This window comes from Varroa jacobsoni, unplaced genomic scaffold (assembly GCF_002532875.2).
Source record: "Varroa jacobsoni isolate VJ856 unplaced genomic scaffold, vjacob_1.0 scaffold_178, whole genome shotgun sequence".
Taxonomy (NCBI): Eukaryota; Metazoa; Arthropoda; class Arachnida; order Mesostigmata; family Varroidae; genus Varroa; species Varroa jacobsoni.
The window spans coordinates 71,141-90,046 of NW_019213080.1; the positions used below are offsets into that span (position 1 = coordinate 71,141).

The 18,906-nt window shown below is 41.6% G+C and overlaps 1 protein-coding gene across 2 annotated transcripts in view; it reads left to right on the top strand.

Annotated features, from left to right (window-relative positions):
• Positions 1-17,814, top strand: part of LOC111271668 (low-density lipoprotein receptor-related protein 8) — a 37,691-nt gene extending 19,877 nt beyond the window's left edge. Inside the window, exons 3-12 of one of the 2 annotated variants that reach the window (XM_022852623.2) lie at positions 4,574-4,696; positions 5,934-6,111; positions 9,036-9,349; positions 9,557-9,977; positions 10,187-10,449; positions 10,923-11,163; positions 11,575-11,759; positions 12,015-12,376; positions 12,657-12,832; positions 13,672-17,814. In XM_022852623.2, coding sequence (XP_022708358.1) covers positions 4,574-4,696; positions 5,934-6,111; positions 9,036-9,349; positions 9,557-9,977; positions 10,187-10,449; positions 10,923-11,163; positions 11,575-11,759; positions 12,015-12,376; positions 12,657-12,824 — 2,255 coding nt within the window. In that variant the 3' untranslated portion in view covers positions 12,825-12,832; positions 13,672-17,814. Of the gene's footprint in view, positions 1-4,573; positions 4,697-5,933; positions 6,112-9,035; positions 9,350-9,556; positions 9,978-10,186; positions 10,450-10,922; positions 11,164-11,574; positions 11,760-12,014; positions 12,377-12,656 lie in introns of both variants that reach the window. The other variant, XM_022852626.2, reaches the window with a different exon arrangement.
• The last annotated feature ends 1,092 nt before the right edge of the window (positions 17,815-18,906 follow it).

The following is an 18,906-nucleotide window of genomic DNA, read 5'->3' on the forward strand; positions in this document are numbered from 1 at the left end:
TGCCTGTAAAATTGCGCACCAAGATTTCGAATCAGTTTATTAGAAATACAAATTTTGCCTGCCGTGGGATAGGATGTAGATTCTGCAAATGAAAACTGGGTTCGTTCAGAAAAAATTTTCCAATTTGGAGTAATGTGGTCTCAACTGTAAGTCTACTTACGCTTAAAAATTTTTCGTTTAAACTTCGACTGCGAGTCCAATTTTGACTCGCCCGGTATCGTATGTGTATCGACGCCTATAGGGATGTCGTTCTTCGTGTGTCCCGTATTCGATAGGAAAGAGCGAAGGACAAACCTCGATTGGCGCCATTATCGAAAACGTTGAATTTAGAGCGTCATCAGTTGGACAAGTATAGACACAACACCAATAGCAACAACGAGCGGCGCTCATCCTACAGCCAGCATGATGCGGACACTTAATTGAAAACATCACATCGAGTTGGTGCCCTGTTCGTTGAATAAGTTGGATTTCATTGAGGGTCGTGGAATTGAAAGCCGAGGGCTGATGATGGACGCAGTAACATAATCGAATCGTGTATAACGCTGTCCGAGCTTATCAATGCTTCTCCAGTAACATCGTCGTGGGCTAGAATATCAGACCACCTTGTTGGATTTCTGACACATATGAGTCGTGTGCAAAAGGATGACGCGAGGAATATTTCTGTGGGGTAAACCGATGCAGATGGATGTGACGAGGCCGACTCTGCGCGTCCATCGTCGATTCGCCAAGTACATAGGTTGTGGTTGGCTAAATAGGAAGTATTATTGTTAGAGAAGTTATTTACGCTTGTGGCTTCATCTAACAGTGCTTGAGGATTGGTACAGCAAGTGTACTTGGAAAGCAGGTGTCCCCTGGCGCAAGTCTCTGTAAAGACAACACGTTCGACACTGTGACAGGTAACAGCAAACTCGTCTGTCTCCGATCGACAGATACGAGTCTGTTGCGAGGCGGTCGACAGGCTATGCTGGTTAGCTCGTGACGATAGTGGTATAATGACAAGGGGAAATAGGAACTCAGCGGTTAGGCTAGCTTTGCGACAGTGAGTCTCGTTGTTGTAGCCATGTTGATCTAGGGCGCAAAGCTCTAGTATGGTGTTTCGCATCAAAGTTGTACTTTTCAACAGAGCCTAGTTAACTAAATAGGCCAAGTAACGATTGTAACGATAGTACCCATAGTTGCATCAAGGACGAAACACTTAATGTATCGCAACGGTCAATAGAAGTACTTTGTATTGGCGACGCATGGGGCATGTTTACAACACGTGTTTAAACCACCATTTGAGTGAAATAGTAATACAATTATCAGATGCAAGCAGTGTACATCAATCGGTGAAATGGTAAGAGATCATTGTTAGTTCAACCGGCTACAAAGTGCAAAAACCGAATATCCGTTTGATAATCATCGTTGACACATCACTGACGGTTGGCTTTTATTTTTTACCAGTTCAAATATGGATTATTATTATAAAATATCAAGTTAAGATCGTTTATTGAATAGACAAGAAAATTCGTGATACGAGATATAGATTCTCTTTACTTTTAAGCCCGAAACCGATATCGATTGGTTAAGATTTACCGGCTAAGACTACCTGAAAGCTAACCGCACTGATTTCACCAAGTACCATTTATGCCGATAGTAGACACCACGTAGTACTTTGACTGACGATCATTTTTTTGCCAATTGGGGATGTCCACATTATCAAGCAGTTACAAGAAACCCAACGATTTAATATGGGACAGACTCGACGTCATAGCTATGATTTGAGCTTGAAGCCTTAAAGTTCTCTTTGTGAGATTTAGCTGTGAGAGAAATCTCTTCTCGGCTTTGTTTCTGCTGATCTGATACACGAAGAGAATCGAAAAGCTGAAACCATCATTTTTTAATGGGGCATGGACATGTATTGCACGCCATCTGCCTCACCGATAAGCAAATGAGAAAGAGTATATGACAACATGTACTCAGTAAAGTTTAATTGTAGCCCAAGGGGGGTGGTCGCCTACAGCAGATGAAGCATTTCTATTGATTACGTAAACCAAACGATGGAAAATAGTACGAAACCGCCCTGAGTCATCTGAAAAACTTACGGTTTCATTTAAAAAAAGGTGGTCTTCTAGCAAAATAATTCTCCATCGCACCGTTGTTACAATTACTTGAACCACTAGCTCAAAATGTCCACGTCTTGATGCCCAATCGCTGCCCCCGCGTCTTGAACAAACAGTTCACAGTGAAAGAACATAGGCAACAGGCTATGCAACAACGTAAGTGTCTAATCCTACTAATAGAATGCAATACAAATCGAAGAAAGGAAGTACATGTATAAATATTCTATTTTTGCATGGACTTCCTTTATATAGGCGCTCTTTTTTTTTTACCGGTCTATGTTCAAGTAGGAGTAACACACCTGAGTCAAAGCTGGATGGCCCATGTCAATTGGGTCAATTATCTTTAGATCATTGGGCAAAGCCCGTGTGTCAGGTATCACACGTTTTGCCTCATGCGAGCGGCCAGCGTTTGATACCACCTATCAAATGTACAGCCGCATAATAGCGCATCAATAGATTCGCCTGTCTGTTGAAGATGATTGCTGACTGAACTAAAGGAAACATTTGATTTTCCAGGCAGTTGTTCAGAGAGTGTCGTATTTATTGATTTATCTATAATATATAAAGCATTGCAGCTTGATATCACCGCTTAAAAATTGAGACAATAACTGCTATTTTGTTAGGGCATCGCTTGACGTTCATCTAACGACCAACTAAATCGATAGTGAGTTGGCAGAAGAGTTCGGCCAGTATGTATAAATCCATTTTCCATTATTGCCAGTCTTAACTATATACTTTTTGTCCATCATTCTAGCATACACGTCACGTTGGCCGTTCATTTCTATTAACGTCTTTTCAACAGCAGTACACTAATGTAAAATCTCCGTTGAGAGCAAACGAATTTCACCTTTCTGCGTTTGTTCAAAATGAAGTCTCATTTGTGTGGATCTAGAGTCTTTCCAACTGTTCTTCTTCTGTTTCGCTTCCTCTTTTTGATATGTGAAGAATCGCGGGCGATAAGCAGCAGCCGTATGAGGCTACGATTCCCTGCGGCGTGCCTGAAGCTTAGTTGTGCACCCAGCGCCGGTCAATCGCGCCACTGCACCCAGGTACGATGAAGGCATAGTGTCCATCCATCCTAAGATGCGTGAACACGCTTGCTTTAGAATTTAAAAAGTGCATCAAACCCTAGTCGGGGGTTAAGCTGGTACAGCGATGTAATCCTGTTTGATATTATCAGGCTGAAACAGTTGCTAACCGTAGTGAGCCTTCATCATTACGCGTCTCACGAGGCCCGGCGTTGTCGTACGTGGCGTCGAAAAATGACAGCGGCGAGCCGCTGGAGGCCGCCGTGGTGCATCACCTTTGCAGGGAAACTTGCCTACGCCTAACGATACCTTGTCTTTGAAAACGTCGGTCTATCGTTGAAGAATGAATATCCAACAAAATAGACAAGCTAAAGAGAGAAAAAGCTCGACGGCTACCAAAGGGATATTTTAATGCGTGTAAAAAACCTATGGCGCTCCGCTGTTACTATTGCAACTTGCTCCGGATGGAAAGGATAAAGGAGCAAAAGTTAGGCACAAGGGCAGAAGAGGCACATGACAACCTCTTCTGCCCCTGTCCTCGGGGGTGTCGAAAGCGGTGGAAGTAGGGTACGCAGTTTGGTGAAGAGCAAGCGAGAGAGAGAGAGAGAGAGAAAGGAAGAAAGGAAGCTAGACAGGAATAATGATACTGCCTAGAGCAATGTACACCTATAGCCTACTTATGGTGTAGCGCATTTCATACCCGAATACGAGCTGCGTAGAGTGAGAGCTGATGAAGCCACGCTCACATTAATGACAGCCCTCCCACAAGCCCATAAGCCTTATGCGAAACATTTTTGTATAGATTTTCCTACGAGCAATTGTGGGTTGATAAGGCTCCATTGAGCTCCGACGTTCCGTTCTCCGCATAGGATTTTGCATGGAGAAGCTCTGGAGATACCGAGACTGCATAGATTTAGATGCGTTGGTTAAGTTACTGAAGGAGACAGCACAACGTGAACTTTGTAGTCGGATGTAAACATTAGCGAGCAGTTAAAATGAAGCGTCATTCATCAATCCTCCACACTTCAAATGCGTTCGGCACGGTAAATGTACAGATAAAGCTAAATGAAAACAAGAAAAAATAAGGAACTGTTGATGTCACCGTTTCTCGAAGCTTCCATGCTCATATCTGAAATCATCGTAGGCAAAAAAACAAAATCCAGTAACTGAGGCCAAACGATACCGTAATGACTATAGTGCAACGCTCCGGTAGTGCCATCAAAGCTAAAATATCTACACTCCGCTTCTTAATAGCCAGCTGGGACTTTTTGCTCGCCCTTTGCGACCGGACTTACTACTTAAATGTTCCAGTTTAATGTATTAACTCAAATACCTTCTTTGTCATGGGTACTTAGGAAAATTAATTATCTATAGTGTATTTGACGATTTAACATTGCGACATTAGCGAATTTGCTTACGTTCGTTTGCCATTTTCACTTATAGCAACACACACATGTGAAATGGGCCAATTTGCATGTAAACATTCCCCGGGTCGTTGCATACAGGCCAGTCTTCGATGCGATGGACGTACAGACTGCATCGATGGATCTGATGAAAGTGGATGCGGTGAGTAAAAATAATTTGAGTAATAAATTAATTATCGGACAATTATTTGTAAAACGAATCAAAAGTGAGATTTATTATCTGTTTCGAAATAATACTCGCTAGCTAAATTAAATAAGAGTATTCTAACAAAGTAAGAACACTACTAACCGAGGTCATTATGGCCAGCTTGGACAGCAGTGACAAAGCCACTATATTGATAACTCTAGATAAACCGTGTTCGCTCTATAAATCCGAATAAGGTATTCACCGAAATTTGCCAAGGACATATGTATCAGATGGAATTACTTGGTTTCAGTATAACTAAAGTGTTCGGTATAAGCAAAGTGGGCCTATTTTTTCTCGTATTGACAAAATGCTTTAGCACGCACGATGCTGTGCGGAAATTTTGTCATCACCTTTTAGCTTCACTAAATGAGCCAAAACACACCGACTTCCCATAATTCGAATAGCCTTGAGCTTCGGCCTCAGTTTTTGCGTCGCCTAACATCTATTCACATTTGCGAATATCGTTTAGCGTGAAGAAGAACGTATCCCGTTGTTGAGTCATTGATAAAGCATCAATCGATCGATCGATCAATCAATTTGGTCCATTAGGCAATAGTCGTCTTATACAATGTGTATACACACGCGCTCCGTCAGAGGCGTAGATCAAATATTTAGACAGTTGCCACCCGCTCAAGATCGCAGGATACGTGCCATTGGCTATCTTATTACAATTTCAAAGTTCCCTATCTCGTGCTCTTTTAGCTGGGAACTCATAACCTTTCATAGTGTAATATGAAAACGTAAAAGAAGGAACCACGTTTGCTGGCAATCACTACAAACACGTAACCATCTATACACTAACGTCTAAGCCACTTGCAAAAGTTAGCGCAACAAAGAACGAGTTTCGTTCGTAGAGTCTCATCGAAGCCATTGCACAGGAGAGTAAATCTCACGCGATCATAGAATGTAGGAAGACATAAAAGATCTTTGTACTCAAAACCGAGCAAGAGAGAATTACGTGTTTGCTCAGCACAATTCCTTTGCTATCTGTGTGGGTACGAAGTCCTCTATCAATTCTATCAAATCAACTAGAATTGTTAAGCGTTGACAGAAATCCTCTGTTTTTTCTCAATGTGAACAAATGATTTCGCAACAGACTGTGTGTCGTTCTAGCTACTTGCTTTTTTTCTATCTAACAATAATCATAATATGTTACTTATTTCGTTTACTGGATCATATTGGATTTGTGTAGATATGCCAAGCTGTTCGCCGGAGGAGTTTCGTTGTTTAAGCGGCGGATGCGTGAGCCAACATTGGGTCTGTGACGGTGACGAAGATTGCGACGATTCTTCGGATGAACACGGCTGTAAACCCAGACCGTGCACTCAGCACGAGTTCACGTGTGCGAACGGGAAGTGTATCTCTCAAATGTAAGGGCATATCAATGACTAGAATGAAAAGCTGATAGGGCAGACCTTATAACACTGCAGTAGAAACTGCATTATCGATTAATATAACAGGAGACCACACGTATCCAGGTTTGTGCAAATATGGGCCAAATGTTTTTCTATTTCCTTTACTGTTTCGATATTTGTGAACATTTGTGTAATGTGTTTATACTTTCATTTGTAGCATGTTGAATGCGATCCAAGACAATCTGTTTTAACCTGAAAAAATTAGTGTTTTTATTCTAACCAAGATATATAGCCCTCGGTGTCATTCTTTTGAGTTATGCATATCCGAATATAGGAGCATAGAACATAGGACAGTACTTACACTGAAAGTATTTAATTTGTATTTTTTTCGACAACTCTATGAGCTAAACTTGGTCTATCAGTTCGATTTGTAATGATACTGTCCTTACGCTAGCTTCAAGGATGTAGTACTATAGCTCTGAACCAGATTACGTCTGCTGCCGTTGTTCTCGTCTAGTTTGGCTATGGTTCGCCAGCGCCACATGGGATACACGAATAGGAGAACGAACTATATCTAACCCCGTGCGATGTACCCTAAGGATAATCGCCACATAAGACGGATTTATTCAAATATATCGATTGTACAACGTTTACGTAAGGAAGGCCGTCAAGCCACCGAACTGTCTCAGCGATTGGCCGATTTTCCGTAGGGTCCCCAAAGACGGCCATGTTTACAGGACGCCACCCCAAAGGTATTGCCGCCGGGAAAAGTTCCACCATTATTGAGCTCGTTACCGATCCGTTCTGTGCTATAAGGATAAAGTAGCCTGCCCTTTAAGGCCGTTGCAACTGCCGGCGCGGCCGCTGATCTATCCTATATGTCGCTGGACCGTTTACGAGCGCCATAAAAGGACGATCACAACTTTTCCGTCCGATCGGCTATGGAAATATAGCGCCGAGTCCTGTCGTGCGGATCCGCTATGACCCATGGAAACCAAATTAGGCCATCATACGTTCGTACATGAACCAGTCAATGAGAATAGCATACGTTTGTTGCATAGGCGATGTTTGAGCTCAAGGGGCTTATTTTTCCGTCGATCCACGATGCTCGCGAAGTGGCACTGATTATGCTAGCATCAACTTAACAGCGACCGCCGAAATAGCATATAATGACAAAATAAAGGGATACAAAAATCACTCGCAACGCTGTTATTCAAAGTGTCTCCTTCTTCGAGTAAACGATGGATATTGCCATTCATTGTTTCTCACTTCATCAAAATATTCTAAACCTCAGCTCAAGGGTGGCTGAGCATACATTTAAGATTTTGACGCGCCTCTATTGAGGTCCTGTGTACAGTATAACCTTCAGATGTATTACGACAACAGGCATGGACGGGGTTTCCAATCGCCCTTTTTTGTTTGTTTGTTTATTTGTTAAAAAATCTTTGTTATTCGTTATCATTTGTTAAAAAAATCTACGGAGAATCGTCTCTGCCTTCTAACCAGAGTACGCAATCATTTTTCTATCTGTTACGTAAAAATAAAACTCTAGTTGAAATATCAGTATCACCGATATCCTCTAATACGCGCAACAAAAGCTTCTATGGATGCAGTGTCGCTTGTTTCTCTCACGTGTGGCAAGCAGTTTTCAGGCAATCGAAGGGCACTCGGTGTCATCCATGCCAAATGTGCCGTGGCGAGTAAGCTTTTCACTCTCGTATTGCATATGTCGTCACCGTTCCAGTGACATCTTGGCTTCCGTCCATAGCTTTACTAAATGAAAAACGTGCTGGATGAGGTGCTGCTAGGTAGAAGCTCTAGGTGCTACTACTGCTGCCGCTGTTGGTGTTCCAGCTGCTGCCTGTGCCAACAGATCGATCACGAATAAACGTAGCGTGCAAGCGCCTACTGATTATACATTACCTACGCAACTGAGCGTTAGCAAGCTTTGGTCGTCCAGGCTTAATAGGTTAACACGCGGCGCACGGCAGCCCTTGCACCTATAAGCATGCCTATCGAAATTGCGTCTCTGTATACCTTAACCGCGCCCTCACCGCGTGCACGACTACGAAAGGATCGAATAAGAAAGACAGCAATAGATCGAAAGTAAGGGCACAAAAAAAGAGTAGTGTATGTATTAAAAAAAGAGGACGGAAAGTGATGGGAACAAGATACCTGAGAGGGCTAAACCACTTTGCCGTCTGTCTACGATATATATATATGTTCACTCGCAGAGCTTATCTTTCATCAGATGCCTGTGGGCACAGGTCGAACTATGAACGAAGCCATTTTTGTGGTTTCAACATCCCTATTTTTACTCGCACTCTTTTCTTTCCTGCACATTACGTGGAGGGTGCGGTGGGTATTTTTTGTCTGTTGCATGGCAACGTTTGCCGTATGGGGCAAAATGGGGTGCGGCGGAAACGCTAGTCCATGCACCTGTGAAATTAGCATTGGTAAGATATGAACTAAGGCGTAAATTTATGCAATTTCTCAATGTTAAAAACCTGCCTGATGTGCTGCGATAGCTATGAGATCGATTCGACTTCTGCTGGACTAAGCTCAGGGTGAACGGGAGCGCTACGTCTGATTACTTGAAAAATGTGCTCTGACATCGATTAGGGAAATAGATTATGATTTTTATCTTAGACTGTGACAGGCAGTTATTTTATGTGATGAAGTCCATCACTATGGGTCATGAACATTTACTCAACCAGATCGTTTCATGTCGCATCAGGCTTTATAACTTGGATTTCAACTGTTAACGTTAACCTTTTTTTGGTTAATTACAGTTTACTCAACTTCTGAATATCGAACATGAAATCAGTGAGCAAAAGTACATCAAACTCCTACATAACCTTCTATACATGAGTTTTATGACGTTACGAGAGGAACTTGCTTTAAGTTGAGCAGATGTATGTATCATTGGGAAATTTCAGTTGGCTTTGTGACGGTCGAGATGATTGTGGTGACGGTTCGGATGAAGCAAACTGTAAAGCGTCCACCTATGCCAAGAACGTCACGTGTGAAGCAAACGAATTTCATTGCGATGATGAAAGTGACTGTATCAAGTCTAATTGGCGCTGCGATGGTGACCCCGACTGCCGCGATGCATCCGATGAGAAAAATTGCACCTTTAAGTGTCAAGACGACCATTTTCGATGTGACGCTGGCGAGTGTGTTGCTGGCAAATTGGAGTGCAACGGCATAGAGGATTGCGCTGATGGATCCGATGAGCATCAGAAATGCCAAAGTAAGTTATTAAGTGCGTCTTATCTTTATGCTTGCCCTAATAACATGATAATGTTCCTTCAATCGATATATCAGTCAGTGAATGTTAGTAAAATTTATTCAGAATTACATAGCGTGTTGACGGCTTTCGAATGAGCGTATCTCTGGTTATGTTGTTGCGACCCAAAGCAATGTTGGCTTTCGTCTGGTTTCTGGTTTTTATTTCCAGATATAACGATAGCTCATAGGCCGTGTAACTCATCAACCGAGTTCGACTGTGGTAATAACCACTGTGTTCCACTGAAATCTGTCTGCGATGGCCGAAACGATTGCGGCGAAAATGAAGATGAGTCCAATGCATGTAACACAAACGAATGCGCTATTGACAATGGAAGCTGTCAGGATCACTGTGTTGACCTAAAAATCGGCTTCCGCTGTGAATGTTCGCGTCACGGTTTTAGGCTCAGCAACGACAATCGCTCCTGTGTGGACATCGACGAATGTATCGAAGTTCCCGGAATCTGCAGTCAGTTCTGCAACAATACGAAAGGTGGATACAAATGCAGTTGCTCACCCGACTATATTCTTGAACCCGGCACAGGATATTGTCGAGCTCAGGGCAAAAATCCAAAGCTCCTTTTTGCCAACAGGTAATGCGCAATATGATTTTTTGAATACATTTTCACTTGTCCCGTTGAGGCGCCGGATGCGTTCCATGGACCCAAAAATAGATCAGAGAAATTTCCCTATTTTAATAGCGATTGCATATCCGAAAAGGGAATATAGTGCATTTAAGACTAATAGTACAGCATCTCGGAGTATGCGTAAAAGTGCTTTACGACAAACTGTTTGTCCTCAGACACGACGTTCGAGTCGTTGATCTCGTTTCGAACGAGTATCGGGAGGTGATTTCTGGAACGAGATCAGCGATGGCGGTGGATTACGTGTTTCGGACGGAAACCGTCGTCTGGGCTGATTCAACATTGGGACAGATCTCTAGGGCTAAGATGTCCAACAATATTTCGACTGTCATTATTGGACGCAAAGATAGTACTGTAGATAGTAATATTGATGGAATAGCAGTCGACTGGATCCATAACAAGGTCTACTGGACGGACACATGTAAGTTCTGAGTCACAAGCCTTACTAATCGTTGCGAGCACAGCATTATATTATTGCTATCTGCACTATTTACCCTAATAACAACTAGTACCTATATATAGTCAGAAATGTTTAAGACTAGGGTCAGGATCAGCAACAAAGAACTAACCGGCTTCGTTCGCCGTCCTAACATACGCGTACGAATCTTAGCAACCCTGGACGTGCTAAAAATTCGTCTAGAAGATTCTATTCAACGATATTTGATTCTGTCAACAAATGTTACACCATGTTGTTTTCTATCGAAATTCTATGCCCACTTGCATCTATCTTCTTTTTCCGTTATCGGCTTAACTTTGAATAGATAGTTCGATTCAGGCAATATTCCCAGAATCGAAATTATGTCGTTTTCGATACCCGCCTCGCTGTTTCGATCCATCACCGACCCGCTAGTTCATGGAGACGACTCGTTATTTCTGTGACTTCAATACAATTAGGTCGAGACGTAATTTCCGTAGCAGAACTCCTAGACGGGAGAAACGTGAAGACATTATTTAGATCGCATCTCCAGGAACCACGGGCAATCGCTGTGGACCCTTTGACGGGCTGGATTTTCTGGGCGGATTGGGGGGTCGGACGAATTGAAAAGGCTGGAATGGATGGAACCCATCGGACCACGCTGGTGGACACGGACATCGAATGGCCAAACGGGCTCGCAATAGATAGACATGACAAAAAGTAAGACTCTAACGTGATAAACTAGCCAAAATAATGTATACTTGATTGATTAAGTACTGAACCAATATTGTAGCGAGCTACGACTTTGACGGTGGACTAACGAACGAATGGAATTCAGATCACCTGTTTAGACCACAGAAGGAACACATTGTCCTTCTGCCCAGTATATCTTTCGTCGATTTCTATAGATTTATCTTCCAACAGGTATTATCTAATCAGTCATACTGACTCACCTGTGAAATTAATAGTAACAGGGACATGACGATAGATACACATGGGTGTGCGATACGTGTTCCGAACCACTTAATACTCTGAAGACGATCTTAGAAGGTAATTTATCTACAGTTAGACGCAAAAGAAGGGTTTCTCTACACCATCGATTTGGTTAACTGTTTTTTTTTTTCTCTGCAGGCTGTATTGGATTGACGCTAAATTGCATCTTGTTGCTAGATGTGATATGAACGGAGGCGATCGCAAATCAATATTAACGTCTCGTGACGTGTTCTTGCACCCGTTTGCTATCGACGTCTTTGAAGATTGGCTTTTCTGGTCAGACTGGCACATGGAAAAAATATTTAAAATCAACAAATTTAACGGTGAGTCCACAATTATTCTAAATAATATTTGTCGCCGCTGTATAATGAAAGCTGTGTTGACTACGTTTTAATTTGAGTCACTTTCAATAAGGCATAAAACAGTAGTGTCTGAATGATATTGGTCTCTTAATTAAAAATCAACAAAAAAATCACACGCAATACTTTATTTGTGTTGGAATTAGCTGATGCTCTGGAACTCGGCAAATCACCTTTGCATAAATTGACATGAATACAATATTTCGTTCAATTTGACAGGCGAAAATTACACTGTGGTGTTGAAGGCACCGATTCCACTAGATTTAGTCGTGTATCACGAATTGCGTCAACCCGCAGGGCCTGACAGGTGCGCGAATCATACCTGCGACCAGCTCTGCCTTGCTGCACCGTCAATTTCGGCGGGATCGCCGCAGTATACTTGTCTCTGTGTCGACGGCTACCAATTAGCGAACGACGGCATTAGATGTGTGGAACTTTCAAAAGAAGTACCCAAACCTAAGATGACAACGCCGCGGCCAAACCATGATGATCACGGAGAGCAGCGGGTAGCCGAAAATGGCGGCGGAATCGCCAGCGTCATTATCGCGGCGCTGTCACTTCTAGCCCTGATTGCGGCCACGGTATGGTGTAGTCATTTGAATTGTTACTTTCTTTGTTGCCGAAGAGAAACACTGTAAGGAGAGCAGAAAGTACTATATTATGCAACTGTTAGTTTATCCTTACGGATATCCTTTGTAAGTGCAGCAAAAAGGCTGTAGCGCGTGCTTATTATAGTAGGCGTGTGCGCTAAAAGACGTTTTTTTTTGATACAAGTTATCTTTTCTGTCCTATTACACACTGTATTACGACTGCGAAATACATCATTACGATTAAAAGATTGACTTTTTCTGTCGTCTCTAGGCCTCACTGTTAGTGTATCGCCGTGTGAATAAGGCGCGCCATCTACAATCGATGAACTTCGATAACCCGGTCTACCGGAAAACAACGGAGGATCAATTCAGCCTGGAGAAACCTCGCTCGCCATTAGCTGAACCGCTCACCTCACCTGGCACAAATGATTTCGTGTAGTAAAGCCGGTACAGCTTGCAGTCGGTCGTAATTAATTTACCAAGATTCAATATATATTTTGTTAAAGATAGAGGTTTGAAGGGTGCTAGAATCAGCCTAAAATGGTTTGGTTACTTAAACGAAGACGAGTCAACGTCCCTCAGTTTGCACTCTCTCGGTTTTCCTTTTTTGTGAAAATATCAGCTACCGCTTTCGAATTGAGTTGTACCAAAAGGGCGAAAAGAAGGGCACACTGGTCAAGGACGAGCGCTAGGTTATGTATAAATACACGTGTCAGTATGTCTGTTAAATTGGAACTTTTTGGGCTTCGTTTCCCAAACAAGAACAAATATTTTAATCACATTTTTTGTTTGTAGTGGAAGTATAGGAGTCCTGACGTTCATTCGTATTTGCTAGAACCACCATCTACTACGGTTAGAGCTTCAATTCAGGACCTGGACCATACACTATTCATTTTCAAATTACCATGCATCAAGCTATATTAGTGGGTGTAAATTCGTTAAAGTCGTATAAACTCGTACGTCACGTATAAAAAAAATTCCAGCGAGATTAAATTTTTGGATGATAACAGGCCAAAAGTCCTAAAAGTGCAATAGTTCAAAACGGTCAAAATGTCTCAGAAGTGCAAAACGGAGCAGAGAATCTCGAAACCAACTAACAGTCAGTTTATGTGAAGGATTCAATTGCGAATTGATCCCCTTCGAAACGACGACCGTTAGTTTCTTTATCAAACTTAAAATGTATCAAAAGTGACTTTGTAAGCCATTTTTATAATTTTTAGCCTTTTAAACATAAACCTTGACAATTTTTTAGCTTCCCTTATAGAAACCTTCCTCGATTCTTTCAGAAATCGCATGCACCGTATTCGGCCAAAAAAGCTTTTTCCTCGGGTTCGCCGAGCGCAAAAAATCGGATAAGAGCTGACTTTGTTCGAAATAATAATTTGTTCAAATTGCAAAAACGGCGGACTGTTTTCTTATGGCTATGATAAGTTTACTGCTTGAATCCAAAACCCAGAACTAACTTTTGCTTGTTACCAACACTACCAAGTGAACGCATGCCCATTACGATAAACAGTCCGCCAAAACCCGTTCTAACTTATATGTCGTACTTTATATATACATATATATATATATATATATATATAAGCTTTTTCTCTAACGTTCGAAGGCAAAGCTATCCTTGGTAGTCAGCCTTGTTCAATAATAGATAGTATTGCAAATGAGCAGTTAGCTAAACTATAGATATAACATATGTGTAGAGAAACACCTGTGAACAATAGAAGTGTCCTCATGTCGGATAACGATCTCCTGCAAGATTTCTTCAACCATAATACATCGAGTGAAAAGCTAAAGCGCCATTAATGCTTTTTTCGCTAAAAACGATACCAAGACAACAACAACGGCTAAAATGGCTAAAACACAGCTAAAGTGGCGGACATTGTATTCGTTCTCTGGCAACCTTAGTTTTTGGCGCCAAGCGTGATGCTTTTCGGCAAGTTGAAAGAAACGATCAATTCACGTGATCTGAAAAGAACGCCACCTCGTAAACATAGCAGTAAAAAGATCTCACCCGTATCAGACGCTAGACAGTTAGGCGAAATCGAAGTAGCCACAGGCGCTTGCCTAGGAAGCTGTTTAGATCTATTTGAAATCTCATGAGTATTAGAAAAGTATTTCGCTTCCTGCCTAGAGCATCTACCGTGTCTATGGACTACTGCATCAACATGAATAAGCTGAAGTCGGAAGTAAGCAAGCTCAATTCTCACACTTAGACCAACATCCGGTGTCGAACAACAACGATAAAGTAGCTAGCTCTGGCTATGAATAGTACAAGTACCTTCAGCCCTGCGAAGATCAAGAGAACATCACCAGGAAAGAAAACAAAGAACTACTCAGATGTCGAATTTTTAACCACGTACTCGATGATGCAACTCGATTGAAAGAGAAGATAGCTGTCGTAGTGATTGACAGAAGCGCTTTGCGGAGATACATGGATCCGCAACCTATATATATGGGTTGACTCTAGCTGTAAACGATCACTTTTTATGGGAGTTGGCCAGCGGTGAACATCAAGAACAACAATTCTTGTCAATTCAACGCAGAAAGGAAAATAGAGACAGCAAACAAATATGAAGTGCTACTCTTACGTCTAACTATTAGATATGCCCCAATGGGGTCACACGTCCGTAGCACATTACTAGAAATACAACCTATACCGGTTGTACCGTATCGTAGCGTATGCACTGATGAGACCATTCTATCGGGCTAGATTATACCCTTATCTTTTTTGTCAGAACGTACAGCATACGTGAATAAGCCCAACGTTCTTAGATCCTAAACGGCCTTCGTCAGCATTCAGACATCTCTGGCAGTATTCATTTTCGCTGCAAGGGCGACTGAACGGTGCCACACTCGATAAAGAAACGGAAGGTGATACTTCACAGTTCACTCTATGCCAAAACATAAGTCACGTTATTGACCATAAAGTCCTAAAAAATGTAGAGTGAATCCTATAACTATGTAGTATTTAAATAATAACAACGATAGCCAAATAACAAGGAACGAGCATGACATCACAGTAAGATGATTTGGGAATATAATGTATACATAGAGAAAAAAAAAAATATACATAAATGCGAAGGAGGAGATGTATAAAAGTACAACCATAAAACACTTATCTCTGCATAATAGGAATAATGATACTAGTTGCTCTATTTTCGATGACAGGCCGAAGGATATGAATTAAATGAGGCAGAAAAGGATATCCAACTTTGAGTTACCTTAAAACTAGTGCGGTAGCAGTATAGAAATAAGAGATATAGAATTAGAATGATAGAGCTTGACAGGCGGTTCTGAAAGAATATTTTCAACTAAATGTGCTCAGATAGCAAACGATTATAGTTATAATTGAGCACGAGAAAAAGATGTCAAGGAAGCAACATATGGCGTACGGAGACAAACACAAAAAAGGCGACGACATCATCTACACCATCATCGTCTAACGGAAAGCAGAGTAATTTAATACAAACAAAAACGCTATACAATGTAACACACGACACAAACGATCAAATATAATGATTATTATCATTGCTGTAAAGAATTACACCAAATAACTAAAATATGGAAAATGATATTGCAAGCTATCGCAAGTAAAATATCGTTAGTTAACGATGCCGTCAATGGTACGGATGATGGCTCTGTATCCGCGACAACGTACAAAACCTCTTAGCTGATCCATCCTGCTTCTGCATACCGCACTCGAATCCTATTTTTCATAGTATCCGTATATATATATATATATATATATATATATATATCTAAGTCAACAAAAAGTATTGATATTTATTTGTGCTCTTTATCTATAATGAGATAAAGAATAGCATATGATTGCAGTACTAACGTCAATCCTAAAGAATACGCATACTTAAATATTGCTCGAGTCTTGAAGACAATGTAGACGATGTAAAATTTCACTCGCTTAAAATATGGCTGATTTGTTAATCAACTCGATAAACAGTTAGGCGGATTTCTCAAAATAGCAGGAATACATAGACTGATTACGCGATAAGATCTCCTTTCAATAATGATATTGATTCGGCGCTTGAGAATGTGATATTTAGATGTTGGATAATAATGGATAAATTGTATTTAAAGACCCATTCGGACAGAAGACTAACAGAGAGCGCATCATGTCGCTGGGCATTACTAGCCGTTGGCATACATTTTCACTGAGACCGGTACAACATTACCATACAGTGGTCTGCCCTTAAACTTCCCTATTATCTACAAGCGAAATCATTTGTAAATGATGGACGACGTGAAGGCGAAACGGAGCCTCTTCGGTGCAGATGATGACTGACCTCGCAAACTTGGTCTGAAGTAAAGATTCCCTTGCAATAGGAGTTTTTTTTCCATACAAGTGCGATGACAAGGAGGCACGATATGACGTACGTACATACATATATATATATATATATATGCTTGTGGAAGATAGAAATGTAGGGAGAAAGAAGTGACATCAAGCATTAAGCTTCGATGTCTTTCTCTACATCGTGATGATCAAGAGAAATAGGCAGATAGGTTGAATATAGACCCGTTATCGGCGTGTAGGCCAAGCAGCTCCGGATTTTCATTATCCGACATTGAGTTAGTGGCCTAGTTGGCTCTGACCTAAAAGTATGTGAATCGACAGAGGCTGGGCGAACAAGAAAAAGAATCGACCCTATTTTGCCTTGTACTTAACGGCTCCTATCAAATGGCAGAAGACAGGTTCTGGTAGCAATTATGTGCTAATAGTAGAAACTGTGCCACTAATAAAGACAGCGTAACTCCGCCATTATAAATGGTTAGCACGTTTGGTATAGGCTCAAGGTAAAGGTCCAATTAGTCGGTTGTGCACCGGCCTGTTTTGCAGGATCCCGTCCGAAACTGCTGATACACCAGCGACTCAAAGCAGACCGGCAAATCGAGTTGCTGTACAACAGAGAGTTGTCGAGAGACAACAGACGGGGCAATTGGATCTTGAAACTCGTTTTGCTCTATTTGATACGCAAACAACTACACTCGATGTACGGCGCCGCTCTACCGTCCGAACATAGCGCAGGTAGCAGAGATAAACATATTCTTAAATAGGACGCTCCAAAAATACAAACACAGATAAGCACCCTCCACCCACACACAAAAAATAACATGTGGCAAAAAGTACCTTGTACAAAGCAAGAGGAAGTGCGGTAAAAATGAGAAGACCCGAAGTACCCTAAAAAAGCCTTCCAAGAAGGAGGCAGAGGTGTTGCCCTATCGGACGTGTTTGTCATGTCCTTTCGAGGGAACACGTATTTCTCGTCTACATCACCGACGCCCAGCTGCAAAGTGATTTAGTTAGCCATCAGTTTATCCCCAATATATGAGCATCTATCTATAAAGATAAATTTACATAAATTTACAGAAGAGGATATAGTGGTAGAACTTTTTGACGTGTTTCTAGGTAAGAGATGCGAGAATGAAGCACGCCAAAATAGCGACGGCAAACAAGTTTCTATAGATGAGAAACATAACCGCGGGCTGGCTACAGCAGAGTATTATGATTCCATTAAATATGTACCTAGTACGATAAAGTCTTGCTTTCCGATGGAAGGGAACGAAACAAGTGAACTTAAGCCACCTGCATATATTCTTGTTTCCTTACTGTGCATGGGTGAAACTCGATTCATGATTAGTCCATTTGTTGACCACGGCTAGTACTATACAGTTATGATGTAATAGGTATGATCGATTTGAGCAGAGCACTAACAAGCGAGCATATCTAGCCTGCCTGATTTCGGTGATCTGTTCAAAGATAACAATAGGCGTGCATTTCAAGAGCTACTGCGTCAAAATCTATGAGAACTGAAGATCATAATCACATGACTATAGTGACCATTATGGGACAAAGAATAAGATAAAGAAGATGTTATGCGCAAGCGTCTAAGTTCGGCCGCTGCTAAACAATATGCAACGCCATTAATGCAATGACCACGGAAAGCAATGCCGCGTTCTGAGAAAACACATTAAGACCAAGACGTTTATTCCCATTACTTTCTTAAGAGCTGAATTACTGTGGGACGCTGCTAGGACTAACTGAAATGCTACACGGTTAGGTGGAGGCGTAGTGGGGTAAAATATATATGAACTCTATTGGATGTTACTGGTGTAGTAGAAGAACAAGATGGCAGGGGGGGGGGTATGAAGCATTATGTCAGCAGCAGCTAGTACTATAAGAGTGCAGGACGATGGTTAGCGAGAAGGTGAAGACATCGGCGCCCATTATCTCCCCTATGATGGGATTAAGCCACCGCCGACCAGTGGGGCCACGGTGGTCACCAAATGTCTCTGACTAACTGGATGACGGTCAAAGCTATGTTATTACTATGATAGAAGAGCTATGAAAAAGAAAACGGTTCCCAATGTCCCGGGTCCGTGACGCACAATTAAGAAAACAGATAAAAACGGTAAAAATACTTACCAGTACCATTGAGAAGCGCTCCCAAAAGGCTTAGATATCGAATTGTATTTAAAATGTCGGGAAATGTTTCCTTTTGAAG